This window comes from Phycodurus eques, chromosome 13, assembly GCF_024500275.1.
Source record: "Phycodurus eques isolate BA_2022a chromosome 13, UOR_Pequ_1.1, whole genome shotgun sequence".
NCBI classification, from domain to species: domain Eukaryota; kingdom Metazoa; phylum Chordata; class Actinopteri; order Syngnathiformes; family Syngnathidae; genus Phycodurus; species Phycodurus eques.
In genome coordinates, this window is record NC_084537.1 from 18,155,692 (window position 1) to 18,176,930 (window position 21,239).

At 40.6% G+C, this 21,239-nt stretch overlaps 1 protein-coding gene across 2 annotated transcripts in view; it reads left to right on the plus strand.

Annotated features, from left to right (window-relative positions):
• The first annotated feature begins 6,395 nt into the window (after window positions 1–6,395).
• LOC133411361 (rho GTPase-activating protein 29-like) overlaps window positions 6,396–21,239 on the plus strand; it is a 44,460-nt gene continuing 29,616 nt past the window's right edge. Inside the window, exons 1-2 of one of the 2 annotated variants that reach the window (XM_061693666.1) lie at window positions 6,396–6,545; window positions 9,094–9,476. In XM_061693666.1, the coding sequence (XP_061549650.1) occupies window positions 9,188–9,476 (289 nt within the window). In that variant the 5' untranslated portion in view covers window positions 6,396–6,545; window positions 9,094–9,187. Of the gene's footprint in view, window positions 6,546–9,093; window positions 9,477–15,436; window positions 15,761–21,239 lie in introns of those variants that run through there. The other variant, XM_061693667.1, reaches the window with a different exon arrangement.

Consider the following 21,239-nt stretch of genomic DNA (forward strand, 5'->3'; position numbering starts at 1 on the left):
TTTTTGTTTGTTGTTGTTGGTTTTTTGTTTTTTTTTAAAGGGAAGGGATTCCCTTTTCTACATATGTATTACTAAAAACTGTTACTATATACAGTTAAGCCAGAAATCGCCACATTTAGTATTTTTTAAATGGGCCTCGTTTAGCTGGAAAGTGGCGAAGGACTGGAAGAAATTGAATTATTTGCATAAATGTTTACCATTTTGACATGTTCACAGTTATTCAAAGACTTTATCAAAAATCAGAACCAATGTTGTCATTTTATAGTTAATTTATAATTGCATTTTTCATCTCAAGACCCAAACTGGAAATTCAAATTTTGGAGGTACAGTTTCTTTTTTTTTATTATTATTTTGAAATAATTATTATTGGCACATAACAGTGGTGATGAATGTAATAATAATAATAAATAATTATAACACAATAAAAATCAGGTATCTCTAAAATATGATAATTTGTAGTTAGGGCTGGCAAATATCTAGAAAGTTGGAACGATCTGATTCATCACAATATTGATTTTTATGACTATTATTTTTTTCACGGCCCTCCTTAAAACTGATCCATATTTGACATTTGTGTATCGATATTGTAGCGTCTGAAAAACATGTTCAGCTAATTTCCATTAATTCCCATTGGAAACTGCAAGCTTTCTTTGGGTTTCTTGAAATTCTCGAGGATTCAAGGCCCAAACTAAATTCTCGCAAATTCTGGTAACGTTCGGTTAATAAACATTAAAAATAAATAAATATATCCCGTATTTACAGTTATTAACAATATTTTGGGCTCCCGAATGTACAAAAATGTTCACTCATTGTGTGTTCCCACATCCTGAACATTGCTGTACACACAAAATTAACAAATGCCTAAAGAATACAAAAGAATGAATGGATGAAATCACTTGAATCAACCGTTGTAAAAATTGCTGTAAAAACAACAACAAAAACAAAACATTTTAATTACAGTATGACAAAGTTCCATGTCCAATCAGATCAGGGATATTAATTTTAAACCGGCAATAAAATAAAAAGGAAATATTTGTTGCAATTTTTCCTTTTATTTACATTTTGACCCCAAACACTTGTCCCTAAATCAAATTTCGAGTTGCTTAGAATGCCCTATAAATTAAAGTTAAAGTTACCAGAGTCCTTTGTAATGAAGGGAGACAAATGTGCTATATAATATTTTCTGTTTGTTTTTAATATTATTGAAAAATTGTGCTTTTGGAGTACAGGCATATATGTTTTTAATTTATAGTTGATTTGAATGCACTAGTCGTGGTTTAGAATTTCCAAATATATTAAAGAATATTAAAATAATATAAAAACAATGAAACTTGCCAATCTTTTAAATGTACAGTGGGTACGGAAAGTATTCAGACCCCCTTAAATTTATCTCTCTGTTATATTGCAGCCATTTGATAAAATCATTGAAGTAAAAATTTTTTTTTCCCACATTAATGTACACACAGCACCTCAAATTGGCAGAAAAAAAAAGGATTTGCTGCAATTTCTGCAGATTTATTAAAAAAGAAAAACTGAAATATCACACAGCCATAAGTATTCAGACCCTTTCCTCAGTATTTAGTAGAAGCACCCTTTCGAGCTAATACAGCCATGAGTCTTTTTGGGAATGATGCAACAAGTTTTTCGCACCTGGATTTGGGGCTCATCTGCCATTCCTCCTCGCAAATCCTCTCCAGTTCTGTCAGGTTGGATGGTGAATGTTGGTGGGCAGCCATTTTCAGGTCTCTCCAGAGATGCTCAATTGGGTCTAAGTAAGGCCTCTTGCCGGGCCATTCAAAAACAGTCACGGAGTGGTTCTGAAGCCCCTCCTTCGGTATTTTAGCTGTGTGCTTAGGGTCATTGTCTTTTTTCAAGGCGAACCTTAGGCCCAGTCTGAGGTTCTGAGCACTCTGGAGAAGGTTTTCGTCCAGGATATCCCTGTACTTGGCCGCATTCATCTGTCCTTCGATTGCAACCAGTCTCCCTGTCCCTGCAACTGAAAAACACCCCGACAGCATGATGCTGCCACCGCCATGCTTCACTGTTGGGACTGTATTGGACAGGTGATGAGCAGTGCCTGGTTTTCTCCACACATGCCACTTAGAATTAAGGCCAACAATTCCTATCTTGGTCTCATCAGACCAGCGAATCTTATTTCTCACCCTCTTGGAGTATTTCAGGTGTTTTTTAGAAAACGCCATACGGGCTTTCATGTGTCGCACTGAGGAAAGGCTTCCGTCGGGCCACTCTGCCATAAAGCCCCGAGTGGTGGAGGGCTGCAGTGATGCTTGACTTTCTAGAACTTTCTCCCGACTGCATCTCTGGAGCGCAGCCACAGTGATCTTTGGGTTCTTCTTTACCTCTCTCACCAAGGCTCTTTTTCCCCGATTGCTCAGTTTGGCCGGACGGCCAGCTCTAGGAAGTGTTCTGATCGTCCCAAACGTCTTCCATTTAAGGATTATGGAGGCCACAGTGCTCTTAGGAACCTTAAGTGCAGCAGAATTTCTTTTGTAACCATGGCCAGATCTGTGCCTTGCCACAATTCTGTCTCTGAGCTGCAGTTCCTTTGACCTCATGATTCTCATTTGCGCTGACATGCACTGTGAGCAGTAAGGTTTTATGTAGACAGGGGTGTGGCTTTCCTAATCAAGTCCAATCGGTATAATCAAACACAGCTGGACTCCAATGAAGGTGTCGAACCATCTCAAGGATGATCAGAAGAAATGGACAGCACCCGAGTTAAATATGAGTGTCACAGCAAAAGGTCTGGATAGTTATGGCTGTGTGATATTTCAGTTTCTCTTTTTTAATAAATCAGCAAACATGTCAACAGTTCCGTTTTTTATGTAAATATAGGGTGCTGTGTGTACATTAATGAGGAAAAATGAACTGAAATGATGTTAACAAATGGCTGCAATACAACAGTGAAAAATTTAAGGGGGTCTGAAAACTTTCCGTACCCACTGTATCTCTTAGGGCCACATTTCCAGCTGGAAAATACACATTCCACAAATGTGGGGGAAAAAAACACGATCATTTTGGCCTTAACTGTATGTATAATTGTTTTTGTTGTTGTTTTCCAACAAATGGCCTAGCAGTGGCTATCAAGCGGCGCATAGCTAGCTCTCGCGTGTGCGTGAGAAAGCCGTGAGCAAAAATATGCGGGATGCTTTTGCAATCCTTTTATATTATAATTTTTTTTTAAAGGTATTACCGCTAAATAAATACATAACCTGCCGATGTGACGTTCAGACGTGATAGTTTAGACATGCGGTGCTGTGCAAAGATGGTGACTTTAATTCTTATGATTTCTGTAAAAAAAAAAAAAAAAAAAGAAGTGCTCATCATGTGTGCTGTTTTTGGGGGGGGGCAGGGTAAAAAAAATAAAATGAAAAAAAAAAAAAAAAAGACACCTGGGGAATTTTTGGGATAACGCAGAACCATTGATGTGCACAGTGGTGTGTGTGTGTATGAGACGAGGGTCCAGCAATATATCTAACACAGCAATAGTCATTTGAAAATCATTTGATGCTCACTCAGCTGTGTGTACAACAGCGACGCCCACTCCCACCTTACCGGCCCACCCAGGTGCTTTCACACAATGCCTCAAAAAAAAAAAAAAACACTCTGGCTCTTCTTCTTCTGACCACTTACCTCACACAGTACCTCTGTAACTTGGCATCACCTGTAAAAAGGACAAAAACAACTCAGTGAGCCACTGAGAACTAGAGTGGGCTAACTCAATTTCTGTCATTTTTGCAAGAGTGATTTAAAGTTTTATGGCTGCCACTAAACGTTTAGTGCAATAGAGTTCTAGCTCCAGACATCGGTCGGATCTATCAATATTTCATAAAAGATGGTAAATAATATTCATTTACTCTAAAATGCAGGTGCACTGGCACCCAAGCTTAAAAAAAATGAAACATTGGGATTTCGACCAGAGTTCATCCGAAAGATATGCCTTTTCTCTATTAATTTCTGCACTTAAAAATGACCAAAATGGAGTTAGCCCATTCGAGTTCTGAGTGGCTCTGTTATTGTATGTATAATTTTTAAAAAATGATTATCATTATGTGTGTGTAAGCAAAGAAAACCCTTGTTTGAGCGTGAATGAATGGTGTTGTTTTCCCCGTTGATGTGATGATTCCCATGCGCGGACGTATGACTGCTGTCTTGGAAAATGCGTAGAAATATTTAAAAGAAGTAGATGAGAAGACATCATTTTGTATATGAAAAATAAAATTCAAACGCAGATGAGGAGAATATTTTTGTCATCAATGTTTACTGTGATATATGCACACTGAACAACACTATTTGGTACACTGTCCAATGAGATTCAGCACAAGAGTGGATCCAAATCTTTACAGATCTTCCTATAGTTTGAAACTGATATTTGCGTGCTATGCATTCAGTACTTCACCGTGAGAGAAAATGATACAACGTCATGATATCAACATTGTAGCTTGAGACAAAACGATACATCATGATGGTAAATGATACATTGCGATATTGATACTTTGTTACACCATAGTTCAAACTTGTAATCGATGCCTGTGTATTAATACAGTACAGTACTGTATTGTGAGAAAACAAAAATAATGCATCGCAATATCGGTATTTGTCTATTGATACTGTACAGAACCGTAAAGAACACGATACGGTTCATCTGTTTTTCTCGCCCCTACCTGTAACTGATCATTAGTTGATGCTTTCGGATTGATACTGTCCTGTACAAAAAAAAAGAAAACAACATGATACATCATGATGTGGATATTTTGTCAAACCTATAATTATATTTGACGACTGCATATGATTACTGTATGTTAAATGGTATTATACATAGCAATATCAATACTTTATTTGGAACCTATTTCAAATCCAATATTTGGCTACTCGTGTATCAATACTGTATTGTAATGGAAAACAAAACGATAAATCTTATCGATATTTTGTCCAAACTCTGGTAAACAATGATAATTGATGCTTGATACTGTATCGTAACCAAAAACGATACTTCAATATATATTGTATCAGTACTAGTTAAAAATGACCGATATTTAAATGTTGTGTATCGATGCTGTATGGTGACAGAAAAACATGCATCACAATATTGATATTTTGTCCCACGTGTGGTTAAAACCGATCAATATTTGACACTTGTGTTATCGATAATTTGAAATAAACTATATGATACATCATATTTCATCCCACCCCATTTGAAATGAATCAATATTTAATGGTTGTGTATTGATGCTGTACTGTTAGGGGGAAAGGATACGGTACATGACGATAACGATATTTTGTCCCACCCCTTGTTAAAACGAATCCATATTTGATGCTTGTGTCTTGATACTTTATTTTAAGCAAAATGATATACCATGATATCCTTATTTTTACCCCTCAAGGTAAAACTGAGCTGTATTTGACTCTTGTGTTTTAATACTTTATCAAAGCTACATTACAATAATATCTCTGTTTTGTGCCACTCCTATTCAAAGCGAGATTTGAGGCTTGAGAATCTATACTGCGCCGTTAGCTGGAACAATACACCTCATCAACATTTAAATGATCCCACCCTAGTTTCAATCTGATCAATATTTATTCCTTTTGTATCGACACTGAGAGAAAACCACACCTGTCACAATAAGAAACAGCTACATTCCTTTGCATTGTTACCTTAAGGGCAAGTTTTTTTTTCTTTTTTATTACCACGTTTGTATGGGATGTCATTAGCTTGCGGCGTACTAATTGTGTGGTTAGTGTACAAAAGAAAACAAGCACAAGCTTGTGAATCGCCTCTGAAGCCAAGATGCGATGACATGTTTGCACACTAGATGGTAGCATTGGCAACTCAACTACCCAAATCTGGATTTGAAGCACAGATTTAAACACATTTCACAAGAAATGACCAAATTACATTCACGTATATTTTAATAAAAAATATTGATTTGTATTTGTGTTTTAAAATCAAACATCGATAACAAAGTGGTTGTAGTCAGTTTTTTATTTATTTATTTATTTATTTTTCAATAACCAGGCTGCGTTCAATTGTTGCTCGGAAACAACATGGTCTCATAAACAATAAGTATGACTTCGTAATGATTAATAACCCCAACCCCCTGTCGCGTCAATAACTCGCACGTTGACGTTTAGCTCATATCAACCAAACATCGAGTACTCAAACGTGACAAAAAAGCCATTCTTTTTTTTTTTTGTGCTCCTTTGAGGATTAAGCTTTTTAAATCCCCACACGTCCGCCCGTCCGTGAAGCGTCAGCGGGACTCCACCCTCTCCGCGGGTCCTTCGACCAATTGACGCCCGTCTGGAACCCCCCCACGTGACGAGCGGCTTCGTAAATGACGACTGATTTGAGAGTTTGCCGTCAGCCTCCAGTGGCGCGTTCACGTACAGTCGAGCAACGGGCACCCCACTTTCTGCTCTTTGAAGTTGTTTCTGTTCCATTTTACCTACTTCGAACCGGAATACTTTTGGTGTAAAGCTGTTGAAGCAAATATTTGCTGCCATGTCCTACGATTGTCGGGCAGGTGAGTGTTGAAAACGCGTATTATTATTTTTTTTTTTTTTCCCCCCGACTTTGCCAGCGAAGCACTTTATGACCGATGTCGAGAGAATACGGACAGCACAACATTCCAAACCTAGCATTACACTACAAAGCACACTCGACACTACTAATATACTTTTGAACAATTCTCATAATATCAATACTAATATATACTTTAGTCACCTATGAGATAACATATCTCCATCGTACTCTTGTCTGTCTCTATACAGTATTGGTACCCAACACCAACTGTCGATATTGTGAGACATTATAGATATCCAATATACATATCCAATGGTGAACTTTTTTTTGTTGCTGTTTTTCGTATGCCTCTGTTCATCTTACTGTTACTATCTTTTTAGAATATAGGTACAATTATGATTTTTGATTGATAATGGTAGAAAACAATGTAATAATTTGTCATATTTTGTCCTCAGTTCAAATTGATACTTTACTGTAACAGAACAACGGTATAATGTTTATATTTTCCCACCCCAATTAAAACTATTCAATGTTTGACGTTTGTGTATCAATGCTGTACCTTGACAGAAAACAATAGGACAAATCAGGTCACGATATTTTGTCCTGCCCCCTTTTAAATGTTATCAATAATTGATGCTTCGTATCAACTCTGCATCGTGCAAGAAAACAAATATCATCTAGATAGCGACATTTTGTCCAACTGATCATAAACGGAAATGATATAATACAGAACAATATCAACACGTTGTCCCAGTCCGAGTTAAAACTGAACAATATTTGATACTTGTCACGTATCGAAACTGTACCGTGACAAGCAAATATGATATGATACATCGCCTCACGATATTTTGCTCCACCCACTTAAGTGATCATAGATCAGTGATCGTCGTCACATATACAGATGAGCAATATTTTGTCCAACTGCTCAGTAATTGATGCTTCAGTATCGATGCGGAAAACGGATAAATTCGGGTATATATTTTTTTGTCCAATTCCTGTTTTCAACAAATCCATATTTGATGCTTGTTTATCGATACGGTATCATAAATACGAACGAGAAGATACAGAAAAGGCCAATGCGCGATGCTTTGTCACAACACGCAGTAAAATGTGATTGTTAATTGATGCGTCAGGATCAATACTTTACTGTCTATATGTGGTCCCATCACTAGTTAAAGCTAACCAATATTTGACACTCGGTACCAATATTGTTTTGTGAAAGAACACAAATATATGACACATCACGATATTGACACCCCCCCCCCTAGTCAAATATTATTGCTATTTGACATTTTTGTATCAGTATTGTATCGGCTTTACACGATCAGGATTTTTGGGACCGATCAGCGAGTTTCAAAAGAATTATAACCGATCACAAGATGGAGGAACGTGTCTATTTAAATGAGCTGTTTATTTACTGTATATACTTGTGTACTTAATTGCTCCAAAAATTATATTTACAATATATCTTTGTTCATCTTTTTTTATAGCCAGTGAGGCGTGTGACAGACAGAACAAATGAATGGTCTTCTATTAGATGGCAGGAAGTACATACAGTAATTAATGTATTCACTTTTTGTGACATTTTTGTTTGTTGGTGTTCCGTGAGATTTTTCAATTGTAAAATATGTTCCTTGGCTCCATAAAGGTTGGAAACCACCGCTCTAGTCAGACCGTGTATTCTAATCAAGTCAGGTCAAACCAACATTGCACGACAGAAATAATGGGTGCTAACTTATAATAATTAAATTACTTTATTTTTAAGTAAATTGCTTCACCCACACCGAAGCTTTAGAGCGTGATTCGACAGAACGGCGGCATGTATACATCCAACCGTTCGTGGTACCACTAGCTTGCTAGGCTACATAACGTTTTGTTGCCTCCTTGCGAGCCGTTATCGTATTCAAAGTACGGGAACATACCTCAAGCAACCCTTAAACGAACGTCCTCTCCTGTCCTGAGCACCGGTGACCACAAAACACGTTTCCCCCCCATTTTATTTTTATAATACAGTCGTCACGATCCACGCTTGTTGTCGTTGCCACAGTAACGAGAGTATCCGGTCGCATTTGAGTTGACAAGATAAAGCCCAATGATCGTAAAAAACGGGATGGTATCGCAATACAAGATTTTATTGCAGTAGTCTGACATAGTGCAAGCGTGAAAGAGCAAATTTGTCTTGTAGTCTGATCCGGCATTACGTGTTGTCTGTCCCACACCGCCGACATGTTTTTTTAAAATAACTTTATTGGCCGTCAGATATTTACAGTACTACGTCAAAAGACGCGGGACAAGGCTAAAAATAAACTAACTTCTAGATTCAAATATACTGTCCACAATGGCGACGCAGAGTAAATGTCTTTTGCGGAGCCGATATCGGCGAATAATGACATTAAAGCCGATCAACATGAAATGCTAATTATCGGCCGATACCGATAAGGCCGATAAAATCGGTGTTAAGTCTAGTATTGTACCATTAATGGAAACAATACTATACAACAATACTTCTTAATTTACATCATCATCATTTTGATCCTGTGTGTTTCTAGTGGAAGGCAGTAAGGGTCCGGGTGGCTGCATAGTCCACTAGCTCCCCCCCTCTCATCCCTCCTAGGGCAGCAGCCCCCCAAACCCGCTGCCAGGATGCTTCGTAAGAGCAGCGACAGCGACGGCGTGAAGCGTGGTCACGCTCCCACCGCATCCCGCCATCACTCAGATTCCCTGACGGGCTCGCTGTCGTCCGCCTCCACCAAGACTTGGGACGGCGGACACAGGCGGCGCTCCCACAACCTGCTGAGCGGATCGTCGGATCCGTGGGTGTCGACGTCGTGCCCGCCTGGAGTGGACCCGGAGTACGTCATGACGCTGGTGAACGACGTCAGGTGGTTCGCCAACGTGCTGCTGCACCTCAAAGAAGCCTTCCACAGTCAAGGTGAGACGAGGAGAATTCACAATGGCTATAAAAGTGTTTCACAAACATTTTGACACTATTGTAACATTGACGCGATATTATTTCCCATTCTTAGTTACATTTTCAATATTCAACGCTTGCGTATTATTACTGTATCATAAGCGGAAAGGAGACTTCATCATATCTGTTTTGTCCCTTCCCAGTTTTAACCGATCGATATTTCTTTGCATATCTGTGTCGCGAGACAAACAAATATACTTTGTTTGACAACTAGTTGAAACTGATCAATAGTTCACACGTCAATGTTTATGGAAGCAAAAATGCTACATCACAATATTGAACTTTTTCTACCCCAAGTTAATACATACAGATGGTTGACGCCGCGATGTGATACGTTCCATCACGATACTGATATTTCGCCTCACTCCTCGTCAAATTATCAATATTGATGCTTGTGTATTGTTACTGAGAATGATGCGTCTCGACAGCGATACTTTATGACACCCCGAGTTGAAATATATTTGATGCTTTTGAGGAGTGATACTATACCGTTAAAAAACACCATACGATACACATCATAGTAGTGTTATTTTGTCCCATCCTTACCTAATAATAGTGCATATTTGATGGCTGTGTATCAATACTGTTTCAAAAGTGATATAATACATAGCAATATCAATATTTGACACATTTAGTTGTCGTAATAAAAAACAATATGTATCTGAATATAGATTTTTTTGTCCTCACCCTACTTTAAAACTGATAGTTGATACCTGTGTATTGATACTGTATTGTAAGTAAATATACTTCAAGGTATGGATATATTGTTCCGTGGCTACTTAAAACTGACCAATATTTGACTTGTGTATCTGTATTGGGATAGAAAACACTACATCACAGTATTGATATTTTGTCCCACCCCTGGTTGAAACTGATCAATATTTGACACTTCTGTATCGATACTGTACCATGGCAGAAAACAATATGATGCATCATATTTTGTCCCACGCTCAGTTAAAAAGGTCCAATATTGGCTGCTGATGTATTGCTACTGTATCGTGAACAAAATAATCGATACGGATATCGATAATTTGTACCTCCCATTTAACACTGATAATATTTGAAACTTGCATATTGATACTGTATCATAACAGTAAATAATACATCACAATATTGATGTTATGGTTATATTTAACTGACGGATATTTCACTTTTGTGTATCGCCAGCGATCACAATACTGATCTTTTTCTCACAGTTAGTCAAAAGAGATCGGTACGTGACACTTCCATATTGATACCGTATGTATATTGATACTGTATGTAATGATACATCACCATCTCAACTGATTGATATATTACGCTTGTGTATTGATACTGGATCATAAGCAAAAATAATACATCACAATGTCAATATTTTGTCCCACCCCCACTGAAAACTGATATTTGATCCTTATGTATTGATACTGTACAATGACCAAAAAAAAAAAACGATGTATCACAATACCTGTATATTGCCCTGCCATTAGCTACAAACTGATCAATATTTCATGCTTGTTTGTGGATAGTATATATTATAGTTGAAATTTTGTCCCACCCTGGTAAGATTTTGCTTCTTTGTTATGCTACAATGACTTGGCTGCAATTTGACCCCTACTGTACTACTTCTACTACTACTACTACAACACACACACACACACACTGCGGTTCAACAGTGCTCCTGGCAGCGGGAGTGATTTGTTTAACCATTCCTCTGCATGGAGGAGGACGATCTCTGTGAGTGAGTCATAGCATGTGTGTGTGTGAAATGAAGGTCACAAATGGTTTGCGAGCATCCTCTCCTGACTTTGTAAGCAGCTTAACGTATCAGTGATAATAACAATCACTGGATAAAAAGCTTACTTTTCACAAGACGTGTACTCGTTTGTGTGGAGCTCTGTACTGTACATCTAAAGCCCTCGTGGTGGTTATTTTTGCCACAAGTCGTGTACCAGATGCACACTGAAAAGCAATGCAGTCCCAATTTCAGAGAGCATAATGATCGCGGTTATAAGTATTACTGTGATATTGATAAAACAAAATATACGTCAGGGATTGGATGTTGGGAGTAAGTGACAGAAGTCAAATCTTTAGTTAGGTCACACTTGCGCAGTCTAACGATAGTAAAAGCAATAATGCTCAAATGACTCCCCCCACCCCCCAAAAAATGAAAAAAAAGTATGTAGAAAATACATAAAACACATACATAAAAAAAAAAAAAAAATTTGAGAAAAAACAAAAAATTTTAGGAAAAACAGTTTAAAAATTCTCAAATAATTATTTTATATACTCTTTATGTTAAAAAGAATTACAGCAATATTAGCTTGAACTATTTGACGAAAATCTTAAAACATAAATTACAGAACCAGAAAAATAAATAAAACTAAATAAATAAACGATATTAAAACATAAGAAAAAGAATACACAAATATTAATTAAAAATATTACTAAATAATATAACAACATTAGATGAGACGGCATTGGAAAAGAATGTGACTAAATCACAAATACTGGATTAAAACACACAAATATTAGACTCTCAATAAAAAAAATACTAGAAGCAAAAGACAAACATACTGGAAATTTAAAAAAAAATTGACAAAAATATTTCATTAAAAACACACAAAAGACATTGAAAATTTTGAAAAACATTTAACAGAAAATACATAAATATATGATAAAAAGTAAAAATATATTGGAATAATATTTAAAATTATAAGGGGGGAAATACATAAATATTAAGCCATAAAACATGAGAATATTTCCAAAGAATATCAAACTATTTGACCAAAAACCTGACATGAAAAATACACAAATGTTATTTAAAAAGCGAAAATTGTACGACAAAAAGAATGAGCATATAGCGTGCTGTTTTCAAAACCTTCTGGAGTGTGCTGTCATTTACAGGCAAAGACAGCCAATAAATGAAGAGTATTTGACGATTGAGTGAAAATGTTAAGCTTGTAAATTCCCACCACGTGTAAGCTGAATGTAAACAAACAGGATGACGCCCTCCATGTTCCCTCTGTCACTGTCCGGCGTGTTGTTGCTACGCCAACGGCAGCATGAGCCAGAACAGCAGGAACCAGTTAGCCCAGGAATGTAACAACTTAGCGTAGGCGCGTTTGAGGCTTTAGCTTAGCAGCCCGCGGGGGGGGGGTGGCTCTTGGTGAGCATCCCCGCACCCCACAACCGCTGGGTCAGGTCTGAAGTGTCGAGGACAAGATGAGGCTCTTGTGACTCAATGGGTGAACCCTGACCCCGTCCCCAGATGAGCCTTTGTCTGCCCCTGCATGTTCCTTTATCCCTCCCGCCGATTTATGGCTTCCACCACACGTCATTACAGTTAAATACCCCATGTGGTAATTATTCTACGACTTGGACATTAAATACAACTTTATTTGTATAGGAAGGATCTGCCTCTGGGTCTTGTTCTTGTTCTGCTGCTAATTGTAGAGCTTAATCTAGTTCAAGCTGTTCTGATCTTGTTGTCATTCTGGTGCTAGTTCTGCTTCTGTTCTTGGTTCTTCTGTAGTTCTGTTTCTTGTAGTAGTTGCAGTTCAAGTGGTTGTTCCGGTTTTTATTGTAGTTTTGGATCTAGTTCAGCTACTAGTTGTAGTTCTGCATCTAATTCTAGTTGTGGTACTGGTTCCAGTTATGCTTTTAGTTCTGGTTTTGAATTTAGTGTTAGTGTAGTTCTGGTTCTGGTACTAGTTGTAGTTCTGGTCCTAGGTCTTCTGGTTTTTATTTTGATTGTAGATATAGTTGTTGCTTTGTGAGTGCTAGTTTTTATTGTAGTTTCTATTTCTGCATCTGGTTCTTGTTTTAGTTGGAGGTTTAGATTTTTATTCTTGGCTATCTTTGGTTCTGCTACTGGTTCTAGTGGTAGTGGTTGTTCTAGTTTTATTCTATCTTGGTATTATAGTAGTTCTGGTTCTAGTTCTAGTGGTAGTTTTGGTTCTGTGTGTAGTACTAGTTTTCCTACCAGTTGTAGTTTTGGTTCTAGTTCTGCTTCTGGTGCTGGTTTTGATTGTAGCTTTGCTCCTAGTTCTGGTCTTGTTTTAGTTCAGATAGTGGGTGTAGTTTTGTGCCTTTTTCCAGTTTTGATCTTCTTTCTTTTGAAGTTTGGGCTCTGCTGCTAATTTAATTGTTCTTATAGTTCTTGTTCTGCTTCTATTTCTGGATATGGTTCTGGTTCCGTGTATAGTTCTAGTGCTCTAGTTAGAGATCGAGTTGCAACTCTGGTTGTTGTTCTGGTTCCAGTACTTGTTCTAGTTTTGATTCGCCTTTCTTGTGACAGTTCTGGTTTTGATTTTAATTTTGGTTCCAGTTGTAATTCATATGCATTCATGCAATGTTTTATTTCAACGTTTATTGCTTAAATGCGCTTGTTGTCGCATTATGCATGTAGGGAGTCACATAACTCTGTTCCCTTGTTGATATTTTTAGCATCTGCTCGTCATTCGATGTCCATGTGTCCCGTCCTGACTGAGCTAATGCTTTTAATCGGTTTGTGCGGGTGATTTAAAAAAAGAATAAAGGAGCCGTCGTCGTCGACGCTCTGGCCTGAGCCGAGGGCCCCACTCCTCCATCCCCCCCCCACTCGTTCGCATACTCGGCATTCCTTTAGAACAAATGTTCACTTGTGGCCGTGCAGTAACTTCAATAGAGCGGCGGTAGGGTAGCTGTGAGCCACACTGACGTGGAAAAAGCCTCCCCTCCCCGGAATAAAACATGACCAGCCAGCTATTTTTGCCTGGAGGGTTCACTAAACGCCTCAGTGGCTGGTTTTACTGGACGTTGCTCTGGGGGGGGTGGCGGCCTTGGAAAACTCGTCTTTCTTTGCTCAAGAACGTCAGGCATCTTTTTTTTTTTTTTTTTTTTTTTTTTTTTTTTTTGTGATAGCGCTTCCGACTGTGTGACTGCGGGTGAAAATATTTTACCATGGCACAAAATGTAGCACTGACTCACCTGTCCTCGCTCAGCAAAGAACAGCGTCTGCCGATGACATCGCAGCACGCTGATAAGATTGTGGTACATTTCAGTCAAACTGCATTGTTGTACTGTTCTATCTCACAATGGTGCATGCCGTCGCCGTGGCACTGCGGCCCCTTACACGCCACCTGGCTGTGAAAGCCATCTTTGTTGTATCAATTGTCTTTTTTCGGGGGTAGTACCTGTGACATAACACAAGCGGGATTCCGTCTGCAGCCCCTTTCACACTGCTTGTCTCTGTTCGCTGTTTTGTGTGAATGGGACAGACACGGAATGATGGCAATTTCCTGGATTCTCAGGTTGCGTCAGAGTCGTGTTGGTACTAGCACGAAATGCTTCAGGGTAGTATCAGCCGTAATTCAGAAGAAACTCCACCTGAAGCCTCTTTCAAATTGGCCACGAAAGCTGGGTGTTTTGCATGAAGGGTATGGACACGGGAAGGGGGCGGAGAGTGAAGGTGGCCCGGCAATTGTTTGTCTGAGGTGGTACTTTCAGAGCAACTGAGGTTGGGTGACACCTTTTGATCCTTTCCCACTGCCTGTCACAGCCAGGTTTTACACTGAATCTCTGCTCCCTGTGAAAGCTCAGAACTGGCACGGAATGGGGGACCAAGTTGACCCAGCGATGTCCCAACTCAACTGACTTTTCCCTTTCGGTGAGTGGGTCTGTGGGTGTAGCTTCTTTCACTCCACTTGTAAAAGCCCCAAATCTTTCCCAAAGTCAATTCAACACAACGTCACGTTTCCATTTTCACATCAAAGTCGTCTTTTTCCCAGCCTTTTCTTCTATGTGAAAGGTACAGAAACCACCTCACTCTGGGAAACAGCTGGCTTCGACAGGCAGTTTGAAAGGGGCTACTGACTTCCATGATCTGAAACAGACTAGCAGTTTATAAAATAAATGGATGGATTTAAATTTTTCATGGAAGTTGGTGAGAGCAATCAGTGACAAAAGTGATGGGTCTTGTCACCAGTTACGTCCCTGTTTATTGGCCGTAAATCCCTATGAATACCCGCCCAAGTGTGCCCCAGCTCAAGTGGCGGCTCACGGGTGGCGCCTTTAATCGAGAGCCGTCGTAACGACATAATGGCTTAATGGGCCGGGAGAAAGAAAAAGGGTGGGATTTGTCGCGGGCTGTAACCCCCCCCCCTTGATGCCACGTGAAGGATGTTTTTGTGTGAGCCCGTGGTTGCACCGTGTTTCCTTGGGTGGTTATTTAAGGTTATTGGCCAGTGGTGATGTTTGTGGAGCAGATTGGTCGTGGCGAAGGAGAGGTGAGGAATTTACAACCCGGGATCAGTTTTGTGCAGCTTTGTGCGTCACCTTGTTGTTGTTACGCAAAAGTCATCTCCAGGACACCTTCTCATAGTTGCCATACTTTCAAGTTCAGGCATACGAGACTTCTGCTCCTATACAAGTTGCGAAGGAGACCAGCCAGTCTCACTTAGGCTGTTCTTAATAATTGTACCAGCATTTGTTGTGACGTGTAGAATACGCCTGTGATGGAACTTTTAAACTCGGGAAAATTCCATGCCAGTGCCTTTGATGTAGACCACTAGCAGGGGGAAAGAATGGGCAATCTGAAAGGGGGGAACGGAAACGCATTACAGCGGGTACCAGGTGTTACATTTTCCACACCGGTCTCACATTATTCCCTTTCACACAGCCGTCGTTCTACCTCTGATACTACCTCGGAAGCTGTGAAATTCACGTATCTGGGCAGTGGGAAAGAGGCAAACACAATAAAATGTACAGCAGGTGTTCAACTTAATACCCCGATCCCGACTTTCTGATATTACCTATCACACAGCCACTGTCCCGGCTGTCCAGCCAATGATACTACCACAGAAGCCTTGAAGTTCTGTGTCGGTGCCTTTCACACAGACAGACACGAGCAGTGTCTCATCCCGTCACGCAGCCAAAGTTCTACCTATGAGTTTCCGTTAGCCCCTTTTACACTGCCCTGTTCTTTTTTTCTGTGTCAGCAGTCCGAAACAGCATCCTCGAGTCAACATCGGTCGGTAAGGTGCGAAGATTCCAAAGTCACAGTCGGTCACCTTGAACATTACATTCTTACATTCATGTTAACCCCTTTCACACTATCATATTCCCGTGTCGGTGCCTTTGACCTAGACCACCGACTCAGAAACGGCAAGGACAGTGTGAAAGGTGATAGCAGAAATGCAACAAAAGGCATACCAGTGGCTACACTTCATATTCCGGTCCCGGATTTCTGATATTCCCTTTCACGCAGCCGCCATTCCGCCTCTTGACACTACCTTTGAACCTGGGAAATTCCATACTGGGGCCTTAGACGTAGAGCACTGGCACAGGAAAAAACAAGAGGTAGTATGAAAGGGGCTAACGGAAATGCAATTAAATGCATACCAGTCCCAGCTTATTGATATTTCCAGTTATTCAACCTTTGATACTACCTCGGAAGCTGGCAAATTTAGTGTCAGTGCCTTTGACGTAGACCACCGACATGGAATTTCCTGGGGTTATAGCACAAAGACACACGGCATGTGTCTTTTCCCTGTGGATTTGGTAATAAAAGGACAGCAAAAAAGACAGGCAGCGTGAAAGGGGCTCGTACAAACACAATAACAGGGTGTCCAACTGTGACTGGATTTTCTTAGCCTACCAACTGATGTTGACTGGAGGATATCGTTTCGGTGCGGTGTCAAGAGACCCAAGGCAGAGGCCAGACCTCACACGGTGCGGTCCCAACCATTAGGACCCCCCCCACCCCCTACTCCCCAGCAGGTAGCTGTTTATGGCGCGCCCGCTGATTACTCTGTGTGCGACGTCTGCGGCCCCTGCTCGGCCTCCAAACAAGGCATGCAAAATACCCAGCGGCGGTGGCCAAAATTGTTTAGACTAGGGGGTGTGTGGGTCGGTTGTGTGGGGGTTGCGAGTCTTGTTTGCCGACGGAATCCTGACAAAACAATTCCACCTGCCTTAGATCACGTTGCAAGCAGCCCAGCAAAGTAAATGTTAGTCGTATCAGACCCCCAGTTTGTTGGAAACCGCCGCTTAGCAAGGAATGACATAAAGTGACCGGTTGGGAGCTCAGCATCTGTCAGGTGGACTGAGTCAACATGGGTCATTATGCCGGAATCCTTAAGGAAGGGGTTGGAGAAACCTCTTCGCAAAAAGCGCTCTTACAGCCATGTTTTCCAGGGTGCATTTTGTCCCCCGGAGCTGCAGAGGCTTGTCTCACGTCAAGCTCTTTACGTGTCCAGACAGGCTCGCTGATTGCCGGTTGCTATCGGCAGGAGAAGAAGGGGATTGAGGGGGGGTTGTAACCTCTGACAGGCCACCTGAAGTTTTGGATTAGATTGGCCTTCCCCCAACCCTCTGCCGGGGACCCCCTACACCAAAATGTAGGCCAGACAAGTTTTAAACTGTTATATTGCATTTAAAATATGATGTATTTTATCACATATGTTGTTTTGTTTGTTTTATTGCTGTTCCTGAGAAACAATCTTGACAGGAAGGTTGAAAAAAACAACTGTCTGGCCTACATTTTGGTGTAGGGGGTCCCCGGCAGAGGGTTGGGGGAAGGCCAATCTAATCCAAAACTTCTGTTTCGGAAAGTGCAACATAATAATTTTTGCCTTCTTTTTAGGAAATGATAACCTGGAAACTGTTTGTGGTTAATTGTCCAATAAATGAACAATTCTCAAACAAAGAAAATAACATATACATGAAAATTCGAAATTAATATTAAATCCTTAGTCTTTCGGAAAGTGCTACAGTACATCAATTGTTTCTTGGTTTCGAAAACAACAGTTTAAACAGTGTGAATTATTATTCCATAAGAGCAACTAATGGCATTTGTTATTACTTTGGCTCCATTGTTTGACACACTTTTAAAATTATATCATTTGCTGTGACATCTGCTAGCCAGAGGCTGAGCTGCACTGTTTGTTTACGGCGTGGACGTGTGGCTATAGTAACTCTTCCTGTCCCTTACTTACTATATTCCATAAGGCAACTCCGGAAAATCCAAGTATAAATGTTTTAGTGTTACTGAGATTGCGTCAGCTCTGCGAATGTTCTGAACTCCCTTTCCATGCTGGTGTGTCACAAGTCACAGGGTTACTATTTGTTATGGTGCATGTGTTTTCCTAAAAGTGGGGATGGGACACAGGCTCATCACGGCAAGGGGAAACGAGGCTGTGGACGGCGGGGGTGACTGATGGGGAGCAGAGGTGGGGGGGTCTCTTCCTTTCCACAATGCAGGCCCTGACCGCTGTTATCTCTACCAAAACAATGCCACGGACCCCCCCCCCCCCAACACCACCACCTCTGCTACCATCGCCGCAATCAGGCAGCACATTTCCAGGCCTCTTTTTTTTTTTTTTTTTTTTTTTTTTTTTTTTTTTTTTTTGATGCCATTGTTGTGACAAAAGCACTCATGGCTGATTCTCGCCGGCTTTCTTTGTGCTGTTGCACGCCGCCGTGAGCATGCAGCCTCTCACGCAAACAATAGCGAGCGGTCAGTGGGAGCTGTCGCTTGAGATTGGAGCTCATGGCTTCTATTTTGTAAACACATCTTTTTTTCTAGTGTTTTTCTGTCACTGTTGATTGTTGCGGGGGGGTAATGGGCAGCGATCTAAGTGGTTCAATTGGACACAGAGCTTAAAAGACGAACATCGAGGCTTCTGCACAAAATAAAGTTACGGCTCGTTAAACAAAGTTTGTTATTTTTGTTGTTCTGTAGTCTGTTTGCCTCATCGAACTATAGGAGAGGTTCACAATATTTGTAGGGTGTATGTACCTGTAAGTTTGATTGTCCAAATCAACCGGCAAGCATATACAGTGGAGTCATCTATGTGGAACGCCCGCAAAATTCATAAACCAACCCCAAACAGTTCCAATAACCCTTGGAGTTCAAAACCATCAAAAAAGGGGGTACCAGTGGTCATAACCATCAGAACTGGAACTTACTACTCACTAGGGTTGTTAGGGTCCAATCCTTCCATCCATTCGCAACACCGCTTATTCTGTTCAGGATTGCAGGGGTGCCAGCTGACTTTGGGCAAATGGCGGACGACACCCTGAACTGGTTGCCAGTCAGTTGCAGGGCACATATGGACACGGACAACCATTCGCACTCACGTTCACACCATCACTGAGTGGGAACTGAACTACACTGCCCGCGCCAAAGTTAGGCGAATGTACCAATACATTGTCAGTGGCTACTGATTCCAATTTGTCATTTCAATTCCGGTTCCAAACAATTCTTGATTCCGATTCTTTTTGTGGACAGGGTCAAAAACGTTTCCATGGTTTAGATAAGGGGTGTCCAAACTATGGCCATCCATTTTCTTAGCAGCCCACACCATTGATTAAAATGAGCATTTGAGAGTCTGCGTGGTTTGCCTGCATTTTACAGTACATACTTTCTACACTGGCCCAACCTTGTGCATACAGTGAAGATATCAGAAAAAAGTAGAACAACTTGACAACCCTGTCCACAGTAGCAGCATGTACACTACAAACTAAAAAAACAATGCTTGTTTTTTATTTGATGATCCTATCTGCCTTTTCAGGGAATTTGTGTGAGCATTTTTGGACAAAGTGTCTCCTGGAGTGTACACACTCGCTTGGTATAGAAAATGCACATGCTAATGCTTCTTATTTGCATTTACGTTGACACAGTTTTAGTCACAGTTTAACTTACTACGCGCCTCAGTATTAGACCAACTTTGTTTCACTCACCCGATTTATGACTTCAGTATGTTAATTAGACACGTCCTGCAACCTCCTTTGCACAATATTATGACAAGTCTTGCACTGAGGCGACTGGTCATTTACTTTAACAAAGTTAAGACACACCTTCGATTGGCGCCATATACGCCGCTGGGCGCACATACTTTTTTCGTTCGTGTGCGAACTTCTTCGTTGGTTTTTGGCACGTTCTTCTTTGGCTCAGGGGACTGTAGGTATTGGAACGGGGAACCGAAATTTTTTAATTTGAACGATTCTGGGAGAACCGGAATGTTAGTCCCGCTTCTAATCGATTCTTGATACTTGATACCCAACCCTACTACTCGCCACCTACACCTACTAACTTTTTAACTTGGTACTCGTAGTTCATGGAACTACAGCTAGAGCCCTATCCCGAATTACCTGGGCCATTTGAAAGTACTACCTACCCCCTTCTTTCTACCCAGAGCCTTCTTTCGGCCATTAAGTTGTGAGATGCCTAACTGATTTTTACTGTTCCTGTGACAGTGGCAATAAAGTTCTGTTCTATTATCTACTTGTCTGGTGAAGACACAGATCCATTTCATACCTTCAAAGAAAGGAAACAAGCATTTGCGATGGTAATTTGTTTACATGCAGCGAATCGAAAGGGGCGTGCTCTGGCGTCATGCTAACCGAGCGTGTGCTTCTTGCTTATCCTTTGATTGTCAAAGCGCTTCAAGCACCGGCGAGCTAAACATACCCGAAAGGGAAAGAGGGTGAGCACTTTGATGAGGGCCTATTGTTGGTGGCTTTAAGTGGTGGGGGGTGGAGGCACTTCAAAGAGCAGGGTGGATGAATGTGGTAGGGAGTCTCGTGGTAAGCAGGTGAGCATCTCATCTCTCATGTGAGATTTGTTCTCTGATCTTGAGAGGCTTATAAATGTCTTCTCTCTCCTAACGCTCTTAACAACGCATCTGCGCCTCAAGTTACAGGAACCTTTAGTTTTGCTGTTGTCCTTAACCCAAAGGTTCCTAGATCTTCAAAAAGTACTAC